We start from the raw sequence: 24,234 nt of genomic DNA, 5'->3' as shown, positions 1-24,234 counted from the left end.
GTGTATTCTGATGAGAAACTAACACCTGCACTCAAACTACAAGGATTTTCATGCTTTACATAGTCGAAAGCAAGGCCTACTATCTTAAATTCACTATTGTTACAAACACTGCAGGTTCAATTATTTCCATGCTGCAAAACACCTGAAAGCAGCATGTAGCCAAGTCTTTCAATTGCGTTTATTAGTGCCTCAAGGTGGAGTAATAGCCCTGTGCTTCAACAGAGAGCCTTTAAAATGAGCACAGAAGAGTAATTCACCTTCCCAGCTTTGACTTAGGGAATTAATCAAATTTTATTCCCCATCCTAAACACAGCATGCTCATAGTCGCGAAGTCTGAGCATCAGTGCTTGCAGCCCCAGCAACTCCTTCCTTATAGGAGAAGAAAGCCAAGATTTCAAAAGTTGATGCTACTAACTGAGAAGCAACAGTTGAAAAGGAGGCAGTGCAAAAGAAGAATTAGCTGCTTCTCTTTTTCAGATACAGGAGCTTTTAGCATGTTGTCAGTGATCTTCTCTCCCCCCGACACTATCCCACCTCATGCTGCTGCCTCAGACCTGCCTCATTTTCTCCCTCTGCCCTACAAGACACTGCAAGTTGTCCCATTCCACCATACAAACCATTCCGGTGCCTGCAGACCTTTCTCACTACAGCAAAAAGTCTTTTCCTACAAAGGAATCCACTAACACCCCCCTCTGACACCGAATACCCTTTCTCCGAAGGCGGGATCATTACCTGGTGTGCAGATACCAATTCACACACGGGGTTGAGGCATTTGCTTTATTTGCACTTCCACAAGAAAAAGGTGCTAGGCAATCTTTCGCAAAGCTAGCATGCTAGAGGCAAACCGAGTTACATATTTATACATTTTAACTCTTAGCCACTCCTAACATCTTACACATATTTATGCCTATTCGAAGTTTGCTGGTCTAAACTTTTTTTGCCTTGATTTAAAAGGTACAGTAAACACAAAATATTCTACACACGCTCAGTGAGTAAGGGCCTTCTCCTGAAAGCAGGTAGTCTTCAATGTGGAGGTGTGTTTTTGTATTAAAATGAGTGTATAATGAGCATAGTTCACTAAGTTCACAATATGCCACTAGTCCTTGCCGAATTTCATGGTTTGTTACTCTGTGCATATTCTTCTAGCTTTATCTCCGGGTTTGTCCTTCAAGTTGCTCTCATAAGTAACCAATTCTTGTTCTGTTTGAATCATATTCTTTGTTTTATGGCCTGCTTTGACCTTCTATAAAACTCCGTTAAACATAACAGAGACATCAGTTCCAGCACCCAGCAGCGTCAAACAGCCTCCGCACTCCCCCTACTGACCCCCAACAAAATGGCGGCCCTGCCCACCTCCTGCAGCTCACAACGACCCCAAGCAACGCTACAGGCTCGGGGAAGAGTGGCTGGAAAGCTGCCTGGTGGGATCAGCAGTGGCTGAATATGAGCGAGTGTGTGCCCAGGTGGCCACCAGCGTCCTGGCTTGTGTCAGCATTGGTGTGGCCAGTAGGACCAGGGCGGTGACCGTCCCCTGGACTGGGCACTGGTAAGGATGCGACTTGAATCCTGGGGTCAGTTTTGGGCCCCTCACACCAAGAAAGGCCTGGAGGTGCTGGAGCGAGTTGAGAGAAGGGAACGGAGCTGGGGAAGGGGCTGGAGCACAAGTGTGATGGGAGCGGCTGAGGGAGCTGGGGGTTCAGCTGGAGAACAGGAGCTGAGGGGAGACCTTCTGATCTCTGAACTGCCTGAGAGGAGCTTGGAGCGTGGAGGGGTTGGTCTCTTCTCCCAACTAACAAACGATAGGATGAGCGGACATGACCTGAAGTTGCACCAGTGGAGGCTTCGATTGGATATTAGGAAAAATTTTTGCGACGGAAAGGGTTGTCGGGCATTGGAACAGGCTGGAGGCGTTTAAAAGATGCATGGATGAGGTTCTTAGGGACATGGCTTAGTGCCAGTATTGGGTTAATGGTTGGACTCCATCTTGAGGGTCTTTTCCAAACAAAATGATTCTACGATTCTACACCTGCACACATGTACACACTCATTATATACACGTGCACGTACACACATGAGGCAAAATAAAGGCCCATGCATGGGAGCAACACGTGTTGGTGACAGGAGAGGGTGGGTGCTGGTGTGGTGCTGTGAGGAAGGGCCCCTCACCAGCACGGCGCAGGCATCGTCCCTAAGGGAGTGAAGTTTTCCCCTTTGCTGCCCCAACTAGTGGGGCAAGAGGGAGCCAAAAATGGCAGATAAAAGGAAAATCGGAAAGCAAAACCCAGAAATACCCAAATTTTTGTGTGTATGAGCTTGGAGATGTTACTCAGCCACACACTGAAAGCTGCCAGCTCTGGAGAGGGTAAAATCCTGTACTGACTTGCAGGTTTCCACCTAAATCCTGTGTGATTTTGTAGTAATTTTTGTGCCTTCATACGCACCAAACTCACCGCTTACATACTACTTCAAAAAACAATTTGTAAAGAGTTAAATAAGGGAATGTTTTTGTGATTCAAGATGCTTCAAGTCACGGAATTGCTTCACTATGAAATAGGTTGGAGAAAAACATTCTAGAGTGAAAAACAAGTTCAAGAACAGTTATCATAAAGAAGGCTGGCATTTGCAGGTTACACAGAATATAGATTTATCAACTGACACAAGAGGTATCAGTGAAGTGGGAACTACTCAATAAAACTTCAGTTTAACAGTGATCTAATATTATGCAGAGAGTGAAACAGATCCTGATGAAGAAAATTGGACTTGTCATGATTTCTTATTGGCACAAATTGTGACTTTTTTTTTTTTTTTGTATGAACAGGATTTGTTAAAAAATATTTTTAAGAAAAAAATGCACATAGTGGTGTACAAATGGAGTCACAGATCCAGGTAAATCTCACCTCCATTTCAGAAAAGCTTGTTTATAGCATTATATATGTGTAGAAAACAGATGCAATTAACTATGCCTTGTGTTGCTACCTGGAAGACCACACTCAAGAGGTCCAATGACAGCAGTGTAGAAATGTATTATCAACGAAAAGCCCAAATACAAAAGTACCTTTCATTTTGAACTAAAATAAGTGTCCTACATTTGAACAAAGAGTGAAAGGGGTCAGTAGAGTCGGTCTAAGTTATACAATAACAGAGGGTGCTGGCTAAAATGTTAACAAATTTTCAAACTGCTAACCAAGCAGATGGAGAAGGAATGGGAACTGCTGGTGGTAGCGTAGGATCTGTCTGGTATGATACATGTAGTACATATCAAAATAAGTAAGCATAAGATTAAAGTGTTACACGTATTATAACCCATTGTGACACATAATAATAATATTGAAATAATGTCCTGAAGGCCTACACATAGATGTTTAAATGAATAGTGATTATATTTGATTACCATCAGTAGATAATAAGTAACTTATTAATAATTTGACAGCAGTGCTTTAATTAGTCAAGCAGATGTTTTCATTAATTTCATTGTGCATTATTTTGCTGTTTGAAGTTTTGCCTTTTTCTTCCTTGTAGATATGATGTTGAGAATCCACCAGATAAAATTCTTCCATCCAGAAAACATCAGCACAAAAGTGAAAAATGCCACACAGGGACAATACACAACAGCCACATACCCTCTGATGGGGATAAGATGTTAAAAGATAGTCGAGAAGATTTAAAAACGGCAATGACTTCTGAGGAGCTGAAATCCACAGCAAAGGAGAAGACCAAGGCCAGGTCTGGTCTTATTGTCAGAGGAATGATGGCTGGACCAGTAGCAAGTTCACCAGAGGTGATTTCCAACACTTACAAAATATTTGGCTTGGCCGTGGATTTTATATCTAACCTTCTGCAATAAATTTGCAAATAACATTAAAATGACTCCTGCATGCTAATCCATTAAATCTGCAGTCTGAAAAGATGTGGTAAGTTAGGGAAGTGGCTCTGGTTAATTCAGAAATTCAAATTGTTTCAGTTATAATCACTGAGTGCAACTACCCCCTGCATGTCTGCTATCTTAGGTTACACAATTTCTTTATAAATCTTGTCGATTCTTGATATCTCTTGACAGATGAGATTTTCCTAGGAAAACTGTTTTGTATCTTAGCAGTATCTACAGCTTTCAAAGTTTCCTTAGCCATTGGTATATGTTTTACTCAGGTTTTCCCAAAACCTCACATTTAGTCACTAGCAGTTTGGAATTGAAAATTACTTTTAGTTAGAAATATGTTTCTAAAGTGATCCAATCACACTAGATTCCATCAGTAAATGTTTTCAAAACACGGTTCTGAAATTCTTTCCTCTTTTTTTATTTGCCCTTCATGCTGCTTTTATATAGGCAGGAATTTTCCCTGTGTAAAATTAGGCTCGTAATAATGAGAAACTGAAATATTTTAAACATATGATTTAGATGATACTAAAGAGAATATGGAAGTTAAATGAATTAGCTGGATTTTTCTAAATATGTCTTATTTGGAAATAAAAACTAGATATGTGTAGCAGGCAGCAGTCTTTCCAGTAAAAGGTCTTACATGTTTTGGCTTCCTAAGTTGGGTACAACCCAAAATGAAGCTTTTAGGATGTATTTTGTTGATGTTCTTGAAAGAAAGCAAGCAGTTTTTAACCACATAGAGCATCTTTAATACTGTTCAAATTATAAGGAAAAGTATATGTCTGTGTTATTTATTATCATTTTTTTAAAAACCTGATTTACTATATAACCTGATTCCTAATAATAAACAAATTACTTAGCTCAGAAATCAGTGACAGAGCTTTCCTTTGCTTTTTGTGTTTATTTAAAGATGCTCAAATTTTAATCTATGGTTTTAATGGCACTTATTTTTAGGATCTTCAAAAGAGGAGGCTTTCAAAACGATCCACTAGCACAAGCAGCACAGCACAGTTCAAGGGTGAAGAACATGAAGAAAATGACCTGAGTGTCCCTAGTACTGATATTCAGGAAAGCAAAGGATCTTCAACACAAGTAAATATGGAATTTGCATCAAAGACTATGCCCAGCTCACGCACAAGTTCAGCCTCTGAAAAACTAAGAAACATCCCCAAGGATACAGGTGACTCTTTTGCCAAACTGCTGTCTGAAAGAGAGAGGACCAGGACAGAAGAAAGAAAATCAGTTCCAAGCTTTGGTACAGACAGCAATGAAAAAAGCCTTAAAGTGAGCACCTCCCACAGACATTCAGGGGCTGGAAGAGAGAAGAGAGAAAGATGTCTCAGGAAAAATGAGAGCCGGTTGTCAGGCCACAGGTAAGAATATTTTAAAGAATATTATACTAAACATTGAGAAAATCTCACATAGGACTAGGTGACTGAGATAACGCCTTCTGATTTTGTTGAGAGGAAGTAGCTGGAAGAGGCGAAGATACAGAGAGAAGTTTTAAGCTTTAACTTACTAACTTTTAACATCTCAAACTTCTCTAGACTCCTTTCTTGGTCAGTAGAGAGACCCTAGAGGTGTTGGTTTCTCTTTGCTGCTTCAAAAGTTACTATTAATAGTTCAGACTTGGACCACTTAGACATCTGAGCAGCACAGGTGACTCCCACTTATGGGGCTCATCTGCATGGAGATGTTGCTTGCTCCTTCAGAAAGATCCTCTCAATATTGCAGTAGTACATCCAGAAAACCTCAGAGAACAAAAATTAAAGAACACCGGCCGCATGCATACATATCTCCACGTGGTTCAGTGTAGTGCTGTGTTGAGATGTCCAAGTCATACCCAAACAGGCTGCTTTAGCTACCAGCACAGGGCTGTACCATGTGGAGACACTGTAGTGTGTCTTTGAGGCAGGATAGCCCCTGTCATTGCAGTATTTAGACTAAGCCCAGTTAGTGTTCAGTGCACCATGATGCTGCAGCCACACAGCTCTTGCATATCACAGTATTTTACTCAAATTTAGCTCAGATTTTTTTTTTTTTTTTTTTTTAAATTGTGCTCCATTGCTTTACATCAATATAAAAGAAGAGCCTCCTTCTGTGAGCTCCAAATATGAATTTTTGGCTTTTCTCTGACTTATCTTCTTAACTGATTTTTTTTTTTTTGGGTTGTTTTTTTCTGTGCAAAAATTGATACGAATGGAAGGCAGGGGATTTTGTTTATTTGGGGGTTGCTAAAGCAGTAGGACCCACACTGCCACATCTCAAACCTGATTTCGTAGTGGGGCTGTGACTTGGGCTGGGTGTTGAAATGCTTCAGGTAGAGTCATCCATCAGAATTCAACCAGTCTGGAATTCTGAACCACTAAAGATGCTCTAGGTTTGAGCAGTGCAGGGCAACTGTGCTTCTCATTTTAAGAAGGATAAGGAATTACTAGAGAGAGTCCAGCAGAGGCTACGAAGATGATGAGGGGCCTAGAGCACCTTTCTTATGAGGAGAGACTGAGAGAGTTGGGGCTGTTCAGCCTGGAGCAGAGAAGGTTGAGAGGGGACCTTATCAATGCTTATAAACATCTCCAGGGTGGGTGTCAAGAGGATGGACCAGACTCTGTTCAATGGTGCCCAACGACAGGATGAGGGGCAATGGGCACAGACTGAAACACAGGAGGTTCCATCTGGATATGAGGAGAAACTTCTTTCCTTTGAGGTGCCAGAGCCTGGACCAGGCTGCCCAGAGAGGCTGTGGAGTCTCCTTCTCTGGAGACATTCAAACCCACCTGGACACATTCCTGGGTGTACCTGTTTTAGCAGGTGGGTTGGACTGGGTGATCTCCAGAGGTCCCTTCCAAGCCCAACCAGTCTGAGATTCTGTGATTCTGTCCATGCATATATAAAATTTGCATAATAAAAACTTCTGCCTCATTATCTAGCACTTTTCATCAGCGGCTCTCAAACGGCTTTAAGCAAGGGGTGAGTTCCACTCTGCCCATGCCACAGATCGGAAAACTGAAGCAGGTAGAGAGACACCTGCATGCTACAGATCACGCAGCATGTTGATGGTAAAGTCATGCACAAGGATCAGCACCCTGAGTGTTGGTCTTGTGGTACAGCCCCAGTGCCAGAGGTGAGCATGTGTCGTAATTGTTGGAAATATTTTCAAGTTCGTATCACCTGCTGGTCCATAAACTAACACACATGCCCTTATCCCCTTCTGTAGGCCATGTAGTATTTCTGTTTTACTAAATTTAACAGCAGCCAGGTTTGTTGCTTCTTTTAAATTGCTGAAAAACTTAATTAATATGCTAAAACTGCAACCATAGATTTTTTTTTTAGTTATTGTTACCATTTTGTTTTCCTATTTAATTTCTTATAAATCTTGAGCTGTTGTTGCAGCTGCATTGAGATCATGAGGAAGCAATGATATATCGGGTCTCTCTACATTGATGTTAGGGCTGTGGCAGTTAACAAACTGGGTTTCTACTGGAGCTGCAGATGGACCGAGAGTGGCACTCGATTCCTGTCTGGAACCAAAAAGCAGCTGAAAATACCCACCAGCATTACGCAGTTATTTACCTGTGTTATCTAACTTCATTTGTAAAAGATTATTGAGTAACAGGCCAAAGTACTGCAGTCTTAAATCTTAAAATCCACAAGAAATCAGTTGTCCGTTATGTATTGTACTGGAAAGCTGAGATTTGTCGGATAATGGCTGAACCCAGGCAATGCAAGTTTAGTTGTTGCTGAACTGGTGCCTTCAGAGCCACCTTTGATATTCTGCTTCCAGAAGGATTTATTAAGTCTTGCGTGACTCTGTGTGAATGCAGAGAACCAGCTTATAAGTCACTCTGGAAGCAGAAGCAGCAGAGTCTGACTCCATAAAACTCTTTTTCATCTATCTCGACAGAGCGTATAAGGTAGTGCTAACCCACCACTTCATCCTTTCCAGTTTCTGGATTAATTGAGGTAGAAAATACAGCTTCGGTGGGCTTTACACAGCTCCTCAACAAAGCTGAGAAGAGTAAGTGTATTCCTGGTGTTTGGTAATAGTGAATATACATCATTTATGATTGTCAAAGGCATATTGGACTGGATAAAATTCTTTGGGAAGACTGTGCTTGACCAAGAAATCACTCAGCTGGACATAGTGACACTTCCTAACCTTATGCAGTAATTGTGGAGTAACAAGAAAAGGAAATGCTGGACTGTCCCAGAGCACCATTTAATGCAATGTACTGTGCTCCAGTGCTGTAGCAGGCGGTTTGAGATAGTTTCCTTCCTTTGGAGGACTGGTTTTATTTCAGCAAGAACAGAAGAGGGAGCTATTTCCTAAGCTTAGTCCATGTAATCTGTTTCCAAAGCAAAACAGGCACATTCCTGCCAGATGATTTGAGTTAAAGCCAGTAGAGTGTTCGAATTCACACTGAGCTTTGAGCTCCTGAAAACTCTCACTGAAATCAGCAGGACTGGTGATGCTCCTGAAGTTAAGTGGAAGTAACAGAGAGTGTGAGACTCCAAATAAACATCGACCATTCCAATATAAGGCCTGGCTCTTGCGAGACTGCTTTATCCCTTTGGCCAAACCCTGCAGCGTTTGAGAGCCTTTCAGGACTTGGCCAGAATGCTCGAGCATTATGAGGCATGAAAAATTACAAAGTAGGAGCAGAGATTTGTCTGGATCCTGTTCCATTCTCTGTTATTGCTACCTGATGGCTCTAAGTATTTAGATAAGTAGCTGAAAATCCGGTTAAGGTTAACCACAGCCAGTTCATCCACAGGCATCTGCAATTCTGGTTCTGTTTCCCATGGAAAACTAAAGACACAAAAATCTTATTTTTCCTTCCCTTTGCTGTACTTTTTCATTCTTTTTTCTCACATGCAAAAAATGCTATTGTTGCATACCAGCTTCAGGCATCCGTTGTCTACATATGAGAAAAAAAAAAATGAAACAAAACCACTGCCACGCTTCAAAAGGCAAGCTGAATGTTATCGAATAAATGCTTACAAACTGAGTGGGCAGAAATACCTAGCTATAAAAATATCCTGGGGAAATACAGATCCACAGCATTTTGACTCACATATTTTAATGAAAGAAAGTGTCGTGCTTTTTTTTTTTTTAATTTTCATTAACTAATTCTTAGCTACTGCATGCGGTGTGTGCAGCAGGGAAACTGTGTTGAGGGGCCAGGTTTGCGACTTGATATTTCAATCTTATTGTATCAACATGAAGTTAGATCTCTGAGTACCATATTTCCCATAAAAGTTTGTCCTCATTAAGAACTGAAAGTTCTGTCTTTGTTTAAAAATACCATTTTGCTATCTTGACAGTGAGGAGGAATTTGGATTTCTGTGATGACCCAAATTAAATGCTTACCAGCAAAAAGGGCTTTGTAATTCAAGAGGGAGCACTAAGTTTTCCAAAATGACAGACCAACACACCCACCACAGATAGGAGAAAAAAAAATGCAAATTCATTTATTTGCTATGCCATTGCTGCAATTTCTTGTTTCTTTTTAGGAAAATGGAATCAAGTTAGCTAATCAATCAGTTGGAGACTAATGATGCAGATGTAGTCTTTGCTTGTTTATTGAACTGCTACTGCTGAGGTAACTAGCAATGGTTTAAAAGGCCAGTGCTTAACTGCAGTTATTACCTAATTGCTCATAACTGTAATAAAATACTGACTTTTAATAGAAAACCACATTTTTTTTTCTGCATAATCCAGGGTTAATATTTATCCCCTTACAGACATAATGAGGGCACCACATTGCTTTAATCACAGAAAGGCAGAGGTGAAGAACAATTTATTCACCTGCATCTTCATTTATCTGCACAGTGCCTGGCAATATGATGTCTGAGTTCTTCCACAGAAAAGGGAGAATAATGATCACAAAGAATTAGAACAAAAGGATTATCTTCTTCCTTGTATTACAGGAGGAATAGGAATTTTTGTTCTGTTGGGTCAATGATAGCTCTCTGTGTCATGATCGTATTCTGTTCCATGTCACTAGGAGTTATTGCATAAAGAAAGTATAATATGCTGTACAATTTGCATACCTACTCAGATGTAATTGTGAGTGCAATCTATATGCCTTTTTTTAAAAAAAATTCCTGTATTTTTAATCAATCAAAAAAAAAATCAAAACAAAACAATATATAGGTGGCAGCAAATCTTCATTTATCCTCAGCTGTAAACAAAAGGCAGCTAATTTAATTTCTTGATTCATCTTGGGTTTTTATTGTACAGTATATATTCTATTAGTAATGTTAACCGTGCTGGTTGCTGGAAGCCCTAGATACGGGAGGTTATTATAAGGACAGTATTTCAGTCTGAGGTTTAAATTTACTTTTCTCAGGAGTTTGACACCTAACTTTTCATATTCCATGGCTTTAGGTTGTAATAGTTTAGATATAATGCTTCAGTGGCTATAGTACATCTCTTCTTTTCTACTTAAACTACAGAATAGTAGTTCAGTCATTGATATATCAAGTAAATAAGGAAAAGTAAAGGTTTGCTTTGAAACAGAAGTCATGGAGCAGAAGTAATTAACAGTGAATCTGTTTGTGGTACTTTCCTATGTGACTTTACCATGCAAAGGTAGATCGTTGATGAATTTTCCAGTTGTATAAACTCATACAATGTATACAGCACTCCTATTATTTTACTGTAGAACTTTCAATTTTAAGGAAATGAAAAGTGTTTCTCCAAGAACATATGGAGACAAGTACATAATCCAGTATTTGTATATTGATACCAAACGACACACACATGTATATACAGCATTATGTCAGTAATTCTTCCATGCCCCTTCATAGCAAATTTATTTAATGGAACAAATTCAAAATGACACTTATGTCTCAGTGCCACTTGAAGAATTTGAAACCCCATCTGTTCTTTCAGGTCATTTTTATGCCGTTGTTTATAGCTCGTTCTCAAAGGCGTATTTCTCACTATTCTCCTTCTTGTTGAGTCCTTGTTCCTCTCAGTAGTGTTAGTTGAGTGCAAGGCACAAGCAAAATGTGGATGACTCCCTACTTTTTTTGTTTAAATTTTGAGATTTTCAATGGAGCCTAAAATTATGTTTAAAAATACACAGTCCAAGATTACAACTAAAAGGTTGGTGTATCTGTAATTATGATTTTGTTAAAATGCTTTAAGTTCCACAGGAACATGGGAGAGACTATGTTGAAGGAACATACTCAGATCAAAGGTATTAAAATGTTGATGACTTTCCTGAGTCTTTTAGCCTGGGCAGAGCCTTGAATGGCGGTGAGGAAAGGTTCTCTTCCACCTTTAACACCTTGAGGTGAGGCCGACTGTCCCTTGAGCAGGGGAGGTGGACCAGAGGACCTTCAGAGGACCCTTCCAACCTCAACCGTTCTGTGATTCTGTGATTCTCCTTTATGCTGAATCCCATACAAGAAGGAAATGTTTACCACTAAACTGAACACGCAGAATAAAGAATGAGGGTCTACAGTGGGATGGAATTCATGATCTTTAGGAACTGCAAAAAATAAATAGCTGTTGAAGTTGATGCCTGACCTTGGATTACAATCTTTCTGTTGCTTTTCCAGAAAAACCATGGCAAATAATGAGTTATTTGGGAAGGTGTATTTAGCATTAGAAGGTCAAGATTTCCCCATATTTCATGGCTTGAGCAAACAAAATTGGGGAAAGGCAAGCAAAACCACTTCACAGCAGTTGAGAAACAGTTCATCTCAGCTGCAGAGATGTACTACAGTTGTTGCTTAAGCAGCTTCTGAAGTGCTCTCCTAATTTTCCATGCCCCTTAATTCTATCAGTGTAAGGTGTGGTAGTGGTGTGGAAACCCTTCAGTTCTCAGCTGAATAGTTTCTAAATGAGTAAATCTGAGCTGGCCAGCTGGTTCTAACTGGGTGGTTCTGGAGTGTAGTGGAACCACCTTCTGCTGAGTGAGATGGGCAGATGTTGTCTCGGTTTCACTTCTGGTAATTAAGAAGAACAACATATTGAGATGTTTGAACTTCTCATTTCCATGTATAAAACCAACCATGCTCTCCGCCCCCCAAAAAAAATTCCAAGAAAAATAACATAGAAACTAAAATCAGAGAAACAAAAGAGGAAAAAAGGAATCAAAGACCCAAGGGAACAAGAGGACTTGGCACTCAGGACCTGAAGTTAAGGATATTGTATCTTTCCTATTTCATAGAAACTGAAAGGGAATGGCTATCAGGCAAAAAGAAATGGGAATATCATTACATCAGAACAAAAATATCTTCCTGCCATTAGTGAGCAAAAGGATACAGCAGTGGATCCCATTGTTCAAAGGCAGAGATCTATAATACAGTTTCAGGAGCAAGGAAGATAATTGATTCTCCACTCGTTCTTTCATTGTGAACAATCACCCTAATTATCCCATTCTTCTAATTGTGTCTGTCATACCCTCCCTTGCCTTGCCATCGGTCTTGGCTTCAAACTGAATGTGAGCTAGCGGTTTCCTTTCAGAAGTCTGCCAGTACAGATGGATATTTCAGACAGCAAGGACTGTTTTATGAGCGTGTAGCTTGGCTTCAGATGCCTTTTCCAACCGAAACCTCAGTACCTCTGGTGCACTTCATCACCACCACCAGGAAAGCAAGTGCCAGTGAGTCTGGAGCCAGAATTTTTCTTCCTGCAATAGCCTCTCTACTGAGTTTGCCTTAGCTGGGCACTCTTTAGTGGTTTCCCAAAATATCACTCATTATTTGGTAATAAACCTTTTTCTAGCAGTGCTCTGCATTCTAGCACAAACAGGGTAGGGTTAGTGAATTGCCATAGATACCAAGTTCCTTAGTGGAACATTACTCATATTTCATAGAATCTTAGAAATTACAGATGGAAAAGACTTTTTAAGGTCATTTGCTTCTATGGCAGATTATTTGTTACTATATATACATATTTGCTGTAACACTTTTTCCAGGGTTTTGTCTAGTCCAGTCTTAAATAACTCAACTAACACCTCTCCCCTGAGAATATATTCCAGTGTCTAACAGTCCTTAGTCTTAGGAATTTTTGCCTTATATTCACCTTACATTTGCTTTTTTTCTGCCTTTTTATCCGTTCCTTGCTACATATTCGCTTCTGTTAAAATACTTTTAAATATTTTTCATGCTCCTTTAGGCATTTTTTCATCTAAAGCTTGTATTGTCTGCTTGTGTTTTTATCTTTCTTGCTCTGAAATTTTGCTGTTGTTTTTCTGTTAGGTTTCATTGATTTGTTTTATATTTCTTCCATGTGTCTAAGGACTGCCCTAACTTTGTCGCACTGGGACTCTCACTAATACAGGGTAAGAACAGTCACCTGCTGCTCATGGCATGATCCTCAGCATTATAAAATCACATTAGCCCATTTGTCACTGCAGTGCATCACTGGCATATGGCTTAATTTCAGTTTCAAGCACGTAGAACGTAGAATGTTTCCTCAGTGGTTTAGTGTGTTTTCCTCCAAAATGACCTTTATAATATAATTATAAACTCAGTCTAATCTTCTGTGGTAAGGCAATATGTGCCTCTATTTACTGATAGAAAAAACGCCTCCTTTCAACTCCTTGCATTTCTATGTAAGACTGACAAGGAGTGAACGGCTTTCCTTTGCTTTCTGAACCACCCATGGTTTTCTTCATCATGAACAGAGACCAGTACAGGTGAATCCATTGTGTTACTGAAAATTCCTGCCTTTTCCCTTTCACGTGTTCCAATAAAAAGTCCCTGAAAATGCACTTTTATGAAGCTAGGCCATCCTTAGATGAAAACAAACCACTAATCTTATTCAATAAATCCTTTAAGTCCTGTAAAAAATATATGTAGGGGGGTTTTATATTCTTTTAGATATCTGAGACTTTCAAAATAATATTTTGAAAGTGCAATGGTCCTTAAAGAATTAGTACTCATGCTTTCTGTTATTAACAGGAATAAACCGTCTTATTACTTATGTGAGGACCAAACCTACACCTATCAGTTATATGTGACTGAATGCTTAAAACTGCCAAGATCCTCTCAACACATTTTTCTTCTGCATCATTCCTGGCTACAAGCTGTGCTGATTTACGTTAGAACTTTGGCAGAGAATGTTGGCCATGAGTTTCTAAGGAAGTCTAGAGCAGGATTTGACATTCCTCCATCAGTATAAATAACAAAGCAGAGCACAACCAGGAGGTTTCAGGACTGCACTGATGATAACTTCCTGACACAGGTGATGGAGGAATTGGCAGGGGGTGTGCTCCTCTAGACCCGATCCTTACAGGCAAGGGTGAACTGGTTTGGGATATGAAGGCTGGGAATAGGCTTGGCTGTGGCAACCATGAGATGGGGAGAGGAAAGGAGAGCAGAGGAGAGGAGAGGGGAGGGGAGGGCAACTCCCCTATTTAAATATGGGCTGTCGCTGAAACAGGAAAATACAGTGCCTAATGAAGGTTAATACATGAATGTCAGATTTCATCAAGAATACTGATCAACATTACAGTTTTAATTCTATTTTTTAAATAAAATTGAATTTCCAACTCAAATGAAAAATAGTTCCAGCAAAGTTATTTAATGTACATAATTTATCCAACAGTTATGATTGGCTTCAGTCTTCTCTGCTGTGCATTTTGGTGTAAAAATTGGTTTTCTAGGAATATCTTTAAGTCTGTACTGCTTGCCCAGTGGGCTATAGTATTTCATTGTTATATACAAATTTGGTGTGTCAAATGAGATTTCTTTGTCTAAAATAATATCTACCATTTTGGTAAGAAATATAGTTTTGCTGCTATGAGATGTTGAGAAGTTCCTAAAAGTACTCATCACCTATTCTGCGAAATGAGGTCTGAGCTCAGATGACCATGTTATTATAAAGTAGAGCCTACATAAAATCAGTCAGAAAATCCCAACTGATTTCAGTATATGCAGCATACTCAGTGACATGCAGCGTGAATGAGCAACGTCTGAGGAATTCATTAAATTTTTCCCACTATGAGAGGAAGAGGATGCATTGGGCAACAGTGGCATTTTTAGGAAATTTGAGTTTAGTCAGAGTGCAACATTTCAGATAAAAGAATGAAAAGGAATACAGAGTTGGAGCAGCCTAATGGTAAATTGCCTTTGCATGTTTCCTTCCATCTTTGTAATCTGTGCATAGCACCAGACGTTGACCTTAAAAGCCACACGAAGATGCACATGACGTCATCTCAAGTTTTCATCAAAGCTTCGGTCTGTCTTTGTAGACAGGAAGAACAGTAAGAATAGTGCAGTCGGTACCATCCCTGAGAGACCAACCAAACCTTCCTGGAGTATGTTCGGCAGCAAGCCAGGGAATAACTCTTTATTTGACTCTTGCAATTGGCAATCAGAAGAATGGCTGCCAAAAAAATGGGGCCATCTCTGGGGAATATGAATTTAGCTAGCCCATATGCAAAAGAGAGAGATTGTAGTTGCCAAATCACTCAGCGGTGAAAAACTTCAAGTATCTAGAATTGCATAACACCTTTTCTAACATAATGCTTGGACCGGAAAAAAGAACCTAAAATAAAAGTAACTATTGAGACTTTTGTTTTGTGCCAATGGATTTATGGCATCAGAGCCTTCGACATAACATCTGCATGTGCTGCCATTTGCCCTTTTAGTATTTTTCCAACACTCCATAGGAAGAAGTACTTTGCAATTACTGGAAATGGCAAATGGCGTCTGTATCATCTCTTTATTTTTGGAAAGGACGTAAAAATGGAAATGTCCAGCTCATTGCGTAAAACGCATTCAGTCAATTGAGAATTTGCCTTGTTCATGCAAACATAGAGGGACTCCAGATTTTCTCAAATGTCAAACAAGAACAGACAGCATACATCCAATTTTGCTCATAGAGTTTCCCACCATTTTCTTGCACTGTGTCCACATATGAACATCAGGGGGAGCATAAGAAGCAGTATAAGAAATTGCCTGGTCCTTAAAACCAATCCATTGTTTGCAGGTAGCACAAGGAATTTTTGTCCCCCTGTGTGTTACTCTCTCTAAGATTACTTTACCAGGAGTGGTAAATCTGTACCTGTGTTCTCCAATAGGCTGTTATCTGTATTCATTTTTTTTTTTAATAATAAAATGAGATAGGTGAACTACCCACTCCTCAGTGTAAGCTTTTGTCTTCTTCCAGTTTAACACGTGATATTAGCTTTCAGGAAGATAATCTATTTTGCTGAAATCTGTCAGGTTACAGTGATTTGGACTGTTAAAAATCTGAGCTTTCTGACAGGAAATATAAGGCTGCGAATATTCCACATCCTTAAAAATGAATGGCCTAAAAGTTGAAGGTCAAAACCAGACAGAGTGGGTACTTTGTGTATGAAAAACAGAAAGGAGGGTTGTATTCCCTGATGTGAATTGATGGAATGCTGACGTCTGGGAACCCTTGTCAGTGCTTTACATAGTGTCTCTTAGCTAGTGTCATGTAAGCATCTTTATTTAATGGACTTTTAGCTCCCTGTTTTATTTTACTGACATTTGTTTGGCTGGCAACTGTTTTGAGTTGCTGAATGTAATGGTCGGTTCACACAAGTGATACTGTGCTCCTTGAAAATGCCAGCGTGGGAGTGTTGCACCAGAAAATCTTTGATAGAGTACAATGTGACTAAAGGGGCTATAGTTTTGTTATATTAGGTCTGGTTTTGTAGCTGGAGATGACCATTCATTACTTCTGAGGCAGCATTCTGTTCAGGTGAGCCCATCTCATCATGCAGTTCAAACCATCTTGTAGCTCAACCTGTGATTAACATCATTTTTTTTCATATACAAACTTTCCCAGCAAAGATGTAGTTTTCTCCTGAATTGTAACTACAGTTATTAAAAATCAGCAGGACAAAAGCAGATGAATGTGCGAGCTTATTAGAAATAACCCTTTCAATGGCAATTTACTTTATATATCTATATATATATATAGGTCAATGAGCCATGTGTTTATGAATTAGTTTTTCATACTGATAATGTACCAATCAAATCCGATGCAGTGCTTAACTAAAAAGGAAGTTTGGAGAAATTAAGTGTATGAGCTTGGTTACCTTTATCAACCAGACTTGCAAACATGGCAGAATTTATATTAAATCTTCTTGACAAAGTCTTTTTCCCATAGAAATATATTGCCTGGTATTGATGATGATAATTTCCTTTGCATCTTTAGAATATCTTTTAATATTTCTGGTTTGCTTGTTTGTTTGTTTTAAATTTTGCCTCAAAGGAGTGGCAAGTGGCATCACATACACTGGCCTTGTTTACCCTTTTGCAAATAGTAACAGAGTCTAATTTTTTTCTTACCTACTCACCAGCTCTTACTATACCAAAAATATCATATATATCTCTATATGGCATAACTGTGCAATACCATAGTATTGCATTTTGACTTCTAGGCATCCTTCTGACACTAAATTATTATACAGAAAAGATATATGTCCAGTAGAAAAGTTATCGTAGTCAAGCAGTGAAAATAAGTTTTACCAACACAGTCACCTTAAAGCCGCTGGTGATCAGAGTTTATTTTTTCATCCCCTTTGTTTATTTGACCTGTTGTATGTGGTAGTATAAATAGGAAACAGTGGAATGTACATGCATTATTGTGCTGAGAAATGGTTTCTCTGTGAGTTCAGCTGTTCTGCATAAATTCAGTTTTCTGCAATGCATGAAGGGCAGATAGGAATGTTCAAATATTTAGAGAAAGTACTGTATAGAATGTTTATAATGAAACATATTTTCTTCCTGTCCTGTTTTTCTGCCATGATGGATGACTTCCCCCCTCCTAAGTGTTCTAACCGTATGGTTTTACATGTGCAATAAATTTTCCTGGAACAGTAACCATCTGCTGAAATGGAAATTGCAATAAACGTCCTGACAGTGTTTTGAGAAACACAAATTCCCCTTAAGGAGGGAACTGACACCTGCAAAAATACCCCACTTAACGAGAAAACACCTACATCAATCTTTGATGTCAGCACTTTCCTCAGCTTGATGGGAATTTCCTTCTGCATTGAGAATTCAAAGCACTTTGCATCCCGGGCTTGGCTTTTCCTGGAGTGGGTGTAGAACCAAGACCTTTTAGACTTTCCAGGAAGCAATAATGTTACAAAAACTGGCACCAGGTGAGCTATGTATGAATTGTACCATAGTTAACTTTATATTCATGTATAGATCTTTTCAGATGAAACACTACTAAGAAGACTGACTGTTTGGGACAACAACGAACCAAGGATGCTAGTTTGGTGTAGGGAGAGATCTGCATGCCTATACAGGGGCATATAGTGCTATTTGAGAGTCTAAGCTTTCCAAGACATCTAATAAAGCTGGGAGATGTGATATGGTACGTATAGGAGACCCAAGCCCTTCTGAAGCAGCAACTAAGGCTGATGTTGTAACCTATGGTGCTGCGTTCTTAAGAGCTCTGTTTTTGCAAAACTAGATCAAAATGGGTTGACCTAGGAAAAAACACATTATCCTCTAGGAAACAAGAGACAATAGGGTTCAATCTCAGACAAAACAAAAATGTGGATTGGGATTAAGTCTAAGTGCAGTTAAGTGACATGAGTACTTTGCTGAAAAACATTTTATTGGGAAATTTAATATCATTGAGACCCTTTCCCTGAGCAAGAGAGGTGAAAAATACTAGCAAGCAGCTGGCTGAAAGAAATCTCAGCAGAAATTCAGTATAAGCAAAAAGCAAGGGGAGATCTGATTGTATTTTAAAATATACCACAGTCAACTATATTGAACTCTCTATCACAATAAAAGTACTGTTACATTGGGAGCTCAGTACTACTTATGTCACTATACAAGCTCTTGCTTCTCTTATTTATATTGACCTGCTGGACATACGATTTATTTTTACATCAAGTTCCTAGTAACATGGGTGATTCATTTCCATTCTGTCTTTTCTGAATTGTGGCCATCCAGATTTCATTGCATAAATCCTTTAAATTGTTTATAGAGAGAAAGGGAAGTGTTTCGTTTCTTATAGTATCGAATACTATCCGTGAGAAAGATACCGAAATGCTTTTTAACTGCAAGTCTTGAATATGATACGTCTGTGTTCTGTTTTTATTCATCTTTCACACACTGAAAAAGGAAATTAAGTTAATGGAAAGTATGTGATATGACAGTAGTTGTTGCTATAATAATATCGTGCACACAAAGAGTGTTGCTGAGGAAATTATTCCCTACTACTTTTGAAAGGACTGTCAGTGCAACACCTTTTTTCCAAAGCCAAGGCCAATTTTGCAGTATTGCTCTTTTGAAAAAAAAAAAAAAAAAACAAAACCAAAAAACCAACATATTTTTACAGTAGTTATTTGAAACTTTTCCTTGGTTCTGGATTCATTTTGGTGTCAATTCAACAGGAAGAATAAACTCGTCTCCAAAAATCTAACACTCTATTTAAGGTCTGAGTCAATTGCAGTGCATTGCTCTGTGCTGGCTGCTTTTCCTGATGAACTCCTGAAGTTCAGCTTTCTTCCACTGAAAAGTTTTTGCTCTAACATCAATTATTTCTTTATACAAAGTTGTTAGTGAGACTGAGCTCCTGAGTACAGAACACTTTAAAAGCTAAAGATGAAAGCCATTGGATATGGTTTTTATCTATTTACATCTTTTATTGTCTCTCTCTTACACAATCACTCACTCCCTCCATATACATATATCTACAATTATATATATACATACATAAAAATATATCTTTGTGTGGCCATACACCATATTTCTTCTTGTTTATTCAAAAAACTTTTATCCTTAAAAGTGAACATTTGGTCATTCATTTTTTGACTAATTTTTAATGCAGGAAGTCTCCAACATCCACTTGCTGTAAAGAAGACCAGATGAAAGATGCCCTAGAATTACGTAAGTTATTTCAAGCTTCAGTTTGGTTTTTTGTCATCATGGTCTTCAGAGCAGCTGTAACCAAGTACGGGTTGCTTCTTTTGTAACTCTTAGTTGATTTAGAGTAATTGCATTTGCTATTAACTTTTTGGGTAACACTGTCTAAAGAAGTCATTAAGATGTAATCAAACAATGGGTGACTTGTGTATTATCTGTCCTTTCTGGCCAAAACTATATTTTCTTTTTTATAAAGATGGATGACAAGTAAGTGTTAATTGTCGTGCCGATGACACCCTGGCACTGAGCCTGCTGGGGGAAGCAATTTTTTACATCCAACAAATTATATGATTTTTTGGCTTTCAGTTGATGTTGAGGATGAAGAAACAACTGGAGAAGTTAGAAGGAACCCAGATCTTTCGACATTGTATATGCTTCAAATCGAATCAAAGGCAATTGATTTTTCTCTTGCAAAAGTAAGACTAACTGTGATGTTAAATACAAATAGATGTGTGAGAATGTTATTTCAGATAAGTTACCCAAAGCTGCAATGGATTGCTCTGTGTTGTGTGTTTGTCTGTGATTTAAAATGTGCCACATTCATTCCTGAGTATATTCCCTATTTGGTAATCAGGTGAAAAAGTAATGTAGGGATGCCTGTCCAAAATTCAGAAAAATACCAGAAAAGCATGTCAGAATGCATCAGATCATTTAAAGCATAGATAATATTTTTCATTAATGAAGCTTGTGTTATTTTATTAATGCTTCTAGTCAGTTATCCATGTGCTTATTCTCCATTCCTTTAAACTGACAGTGGTTCAGAACGAGTTTATTATTCCCCTATCACTGTTTCTAGATCAAAGAAGTCCAAGTAACTATACAAACACTGAGCAGTCTGTTCTTATTTACTCAGCTTTACTTTAGCATGAATGCAATTTCTTCAGTTTAGCTATTCCTGAATAGTAGTGGTCTGCAGTTGTTCAAAGTCAAAATCTGAATTTGTCATATGCTGATATTCCATCTGACGCACAGCAGTGAAACATTTGAATAATATTTGTCTCATACCAGCAACTTTGACAGGCAAGTCTGGCTGCCTTTTCTCCATACCATGGCCAGCAAGGCCCTTTTCTCCCTAATGTAACTATTAGAAGGCATTCCTCTTCTAGTTGTTAAATTTAAGGCAATATTCTGTAATGATTTCATGGGAAACTGTGCCCCAGACAATCTGCATAAAGAGTTTCCTATGCTGAGCAGGACACATCATTATGAGTTGAAGGGATATTGCAGGAAAAGGAAAAAATTGCTCCTTTTCATTTGAGCGTTGCTATTTACGGTATGTATAAAACAGAAAAGGGTAGTTACAGTGAGTTAGTCATTACTCTTCCACACTCCTCCTTTCCTTTCTACAAATTACTGCAAGAAAACATACCCGTGTTTTGGATTTGTTTTTAAAATGAGAACTTCTTTCTTTCTTTCTTTCTTTTTCTAGGAATTAAAAAACCTTTTGTTTGGCTCTAGTCTTTGTTGCTTCAGTGAAGAATGGAAAATACAGAGTTTCACATTTAATAGCATACCACAGTTAAAATATGGCATTGTGCAAAAAAAGGTACTGTAAATGACTTCCTTAAAGTGATCTTTGCTTTTTACTCTGAGTTTACAAAGACTGTATATTTCAGTAGAAAAAAAAGAAAAATCTTCTAAAGACTCTTCTCTTTAACTTCTCTGGTTACCACTGAATGATGCACCTTGTCAAGCCTTCTAACGAGACTTGAGATGGACGGATTATTTCTGAGGGAAAATTAAAGTAGCTACAGAAAGTGTGCATATGTGTGTATGATGGGAAGTTATAGGGAGGAAGACAAGCCACTTCAGCCAAATGCTAGTGATGGTAAAGGAATAAAAGGACATGAATCAAGGCTGGAGCTTAAGAGGAAAAGGATATGAGAGGGCAATGTTTAACAAGTTTAAGATGGAGCTTGATCTGTCTCAAAATGGGAGTAAATATCAAGAATTGCCTGTAGTACCTGGGAAATCACAAGGAGATTTTTGGGAGGTCACAAGGTGGGGCTCATTCCTAAATTAAAAGAGAACACATGCACCTGCAGTGTTTCTTAGATGGCTGATGCATAGACCCAGACCAAGGACAACATGCAAGGCACAGGATATGTAGCTGTCTGCAAAATCAAGCAGATCTACTGTAAAAACACACCCTCCTCAGATGCACCTTAATGCTTTTGTCTCTGCCCTGTGACTGTACATGTGCTTCTGGGATATCCATACGTCAGGTCTCTTCTAAAAGCACAGATCTGAAGACAGCCCCACGATATCCTTCTCTTTAAATTGGAGAGATATGGATTTGATGGACGGACTGTTCAATGGATGAGGGATTGGCTGGATGGTCACATCCAGAGTGTAGCAGTCAGTGGCTCAATGTCTGGATGGACACTGGTGACAAGTGGTATCCCTCAGCAATCCGTACTGGGACCAGTACAGTTTAATATCTTCATCAATGACATAGACAGTGGGATCGAGTGCAAGTTTGTGGATGACACCAACCTGAGTGGTGCAGCTGACACACCTGAGGGATGGGATGCCATGCAGAGGGACCTGGGCAAGCTGGAGAAGTGGGCCCATGCGAACCTCATGAGGTTCAACGAGGCCATGTGCCAGGTCCTGCACCTGGGTCGGGGCAATGCCCAGTATCAATCCAGGCTGGGGATGAAGGGATGGAGAGCAGCACTGCTGAGAAGGACTTGGGGGTACTGGTGGATGAAATATTGGACATGAGCTGGCAATGTGCGCTTGCAGCCCAGAGGGCCAATCGTATCCTGGGCTGCATCCCCAGCAGCGTGGGCAGCAGGTCAGGGAGGTGATTCTGCCCCTCTGCTCCGCTCTGGTGAGACCCCCCTGCAGTGCTGGTCCAGCTCTGGGTCCTCAGCACAGGACACACACGGACCTGCTGGAGAGGGGCCAGAGGAGCCACAGGAATGACCCGAGGCTGGAACAGCTCTGCTGGGAGGACAGGCTGAGAGAGCTGGGGGGTTCAGCTGGAGAAGAGAAGTTCCGGGGAGACCTTATTGTGGCCTTTCAGTGCTTAAAAGGGGCCTGTAAGAAAGATGGGGACAGACTTTTTAGCAGGGCCTGTTGCAACAGGAGAAAGGGTAATTGTTTTAAACTGAAAGAGGGGAGATTCACGTTAGATGTGGGGAAGAAATTCTTCACCATGAGGGTGATGAAGCCCTGGAACAGGTTGCCTAGAGAGATGGTGGATGCCCGATCCCTGGAGACATCCCAGGCCAGGCTGGACGGGGCTCTGAGCAACCTGAGCTGGTGAAGATGTCCCTGCTCATGGCAGGGGTTGGACTAGATGACCTTGAAGGTCTCTTCTAAGCCAAATTATGCTATGATTCTATGACTTCAGTAAAGACTAGGGAGGAGTAAGCTCCTCTTAACAAAACACTCATCAAGCTCATCAAGCTTTTGCACTGATGCAGAAAATCTTTATCTTGCCCAAGAGAAGCAGACCATTATGTACTATACAGAAATGAGAGGAAGAGAGACTTTGGGGCAAGGACAATGGCTAATAAACATGTCATCAAGATGTTTAATCAACTTACCTTGTCTTGTTAAATATTTCATTAGTCTAATGATCTCAGAAGAAAGCTGCTTATGTTTAAATAAAACTTAGTGGAAAAAAATATAATTAATTTAAAAAATTAATTTAAACTTCAAAGGGAACTGTGGCAGTAATGTTCACTGGTCCACAGTATATGTTGCTTTGGTGTTTCCAGACCCTGCTGCTAGAGAGAGAGTGTCTTGTCACTTCTAGCGACTCACTGGCCATTAAATTCCCCATCATAAATTCCACAACGGAAATGGTAAACCAGAGTGTTTTGTTTAGATGTGTTTATTTCAGATAGTTAATATATTCCTCTTCACTTCCAAAATTCATTTGATCTGAACAATTGTTTGTTTCTCCCATATGTTAAGTTTCTTTGGTGCTATAAGAAGATATTTAGAATGATTCCTACAATTTTTTTGGCTGGGAGGCTTTCCCGGGTGGACTGAAATAAATCTTGTTTTTTTCTTAATGTATTTCAGACTATTCACTCATCAGTTGTGTAAGTAATTATAGAGAGGCAGTATGTGTGTAATATAAACGAGAAGATGGAAGGTATCAATATCTAAGCTATTTTCTGACTACAGGACCTTTGTTTTCGAGGTCGCATCCTCTGCACACTTCATGTGCCTGCAGGTCCCACTCCCTTGGGCGTGATGCTGCACTTAGGACAAACTGAGAATTAAACTGATCACATTGCTATTTAAAAATAGCAGTGCTGGCTGCACTTTTCATCCTCCTCTAGGGTTTTGAACGGAGTTTGACAGGTCCTGAACTGCTTCACCACAGCCTGGTTGTGATCTACAGAGGAAATCAGGGGTGCAACTGTGGCAGGTGACAGCAGTGTTATTCCAGGTTAATCTCATGCTATGGAGAGTAACAACAGCATAGATTTGGCCTGGATTAA

General features: G+C 39.5%; 1 protein-coding gene across 1 annotated transcript in view; it reads left to right on the top strand.

Annotated features, from left to right (window-relative positions):
• The window catches only part of MINDY4 (MINDY lysine 48 deubiquitinase 4), a 76,363-nt gene that overhangs the window by 4,261 nt on the left and 47,868 nt on the right, over positions 1-24,234 (top strand). The window contains exons 4-8 of the mRNA XM_065629247.1: positions 3,520-3,778; positions 4,832-5,250; positions 19,674-19,732; positions 20,075-20,184; positions 21,198-21,314. Coding sequence (XP_065485319.1) covers positions 3,520-3,778; positions 4,832-5,250; positions 19,674-19,732; positions 20,075-20,184; positions 21,198-21,314 — 964 coding nt within the window. The remainder of the gene's footprint in view (positions 1-3,519; positions 3,779-4,831; positions 5,251-19,673; positions 19,733-20,074; positions 20,185-21,197; positions 21,315-24,234) is intronic.

The sequence above is a fragment of the Caloenas nicobarica genome, chromosome 2, assembly GCF_036013445.1.
Source record: "Caloenas nicobarica isolate bCalNic1 chromosome 2, bCalNic1.hap1, whole genome shotgun sequence".
Lineage (NCBI taxonomy): Eukaryota > Metazoa > Chordata > Aves > Columbiformes > Columbidae > Caloenas > Caloenas nicobarica.
Note: the sequence above shows the minus strand (reverse complement) of the source record. Positions and strands in the feature narration are given on the sequence as shown.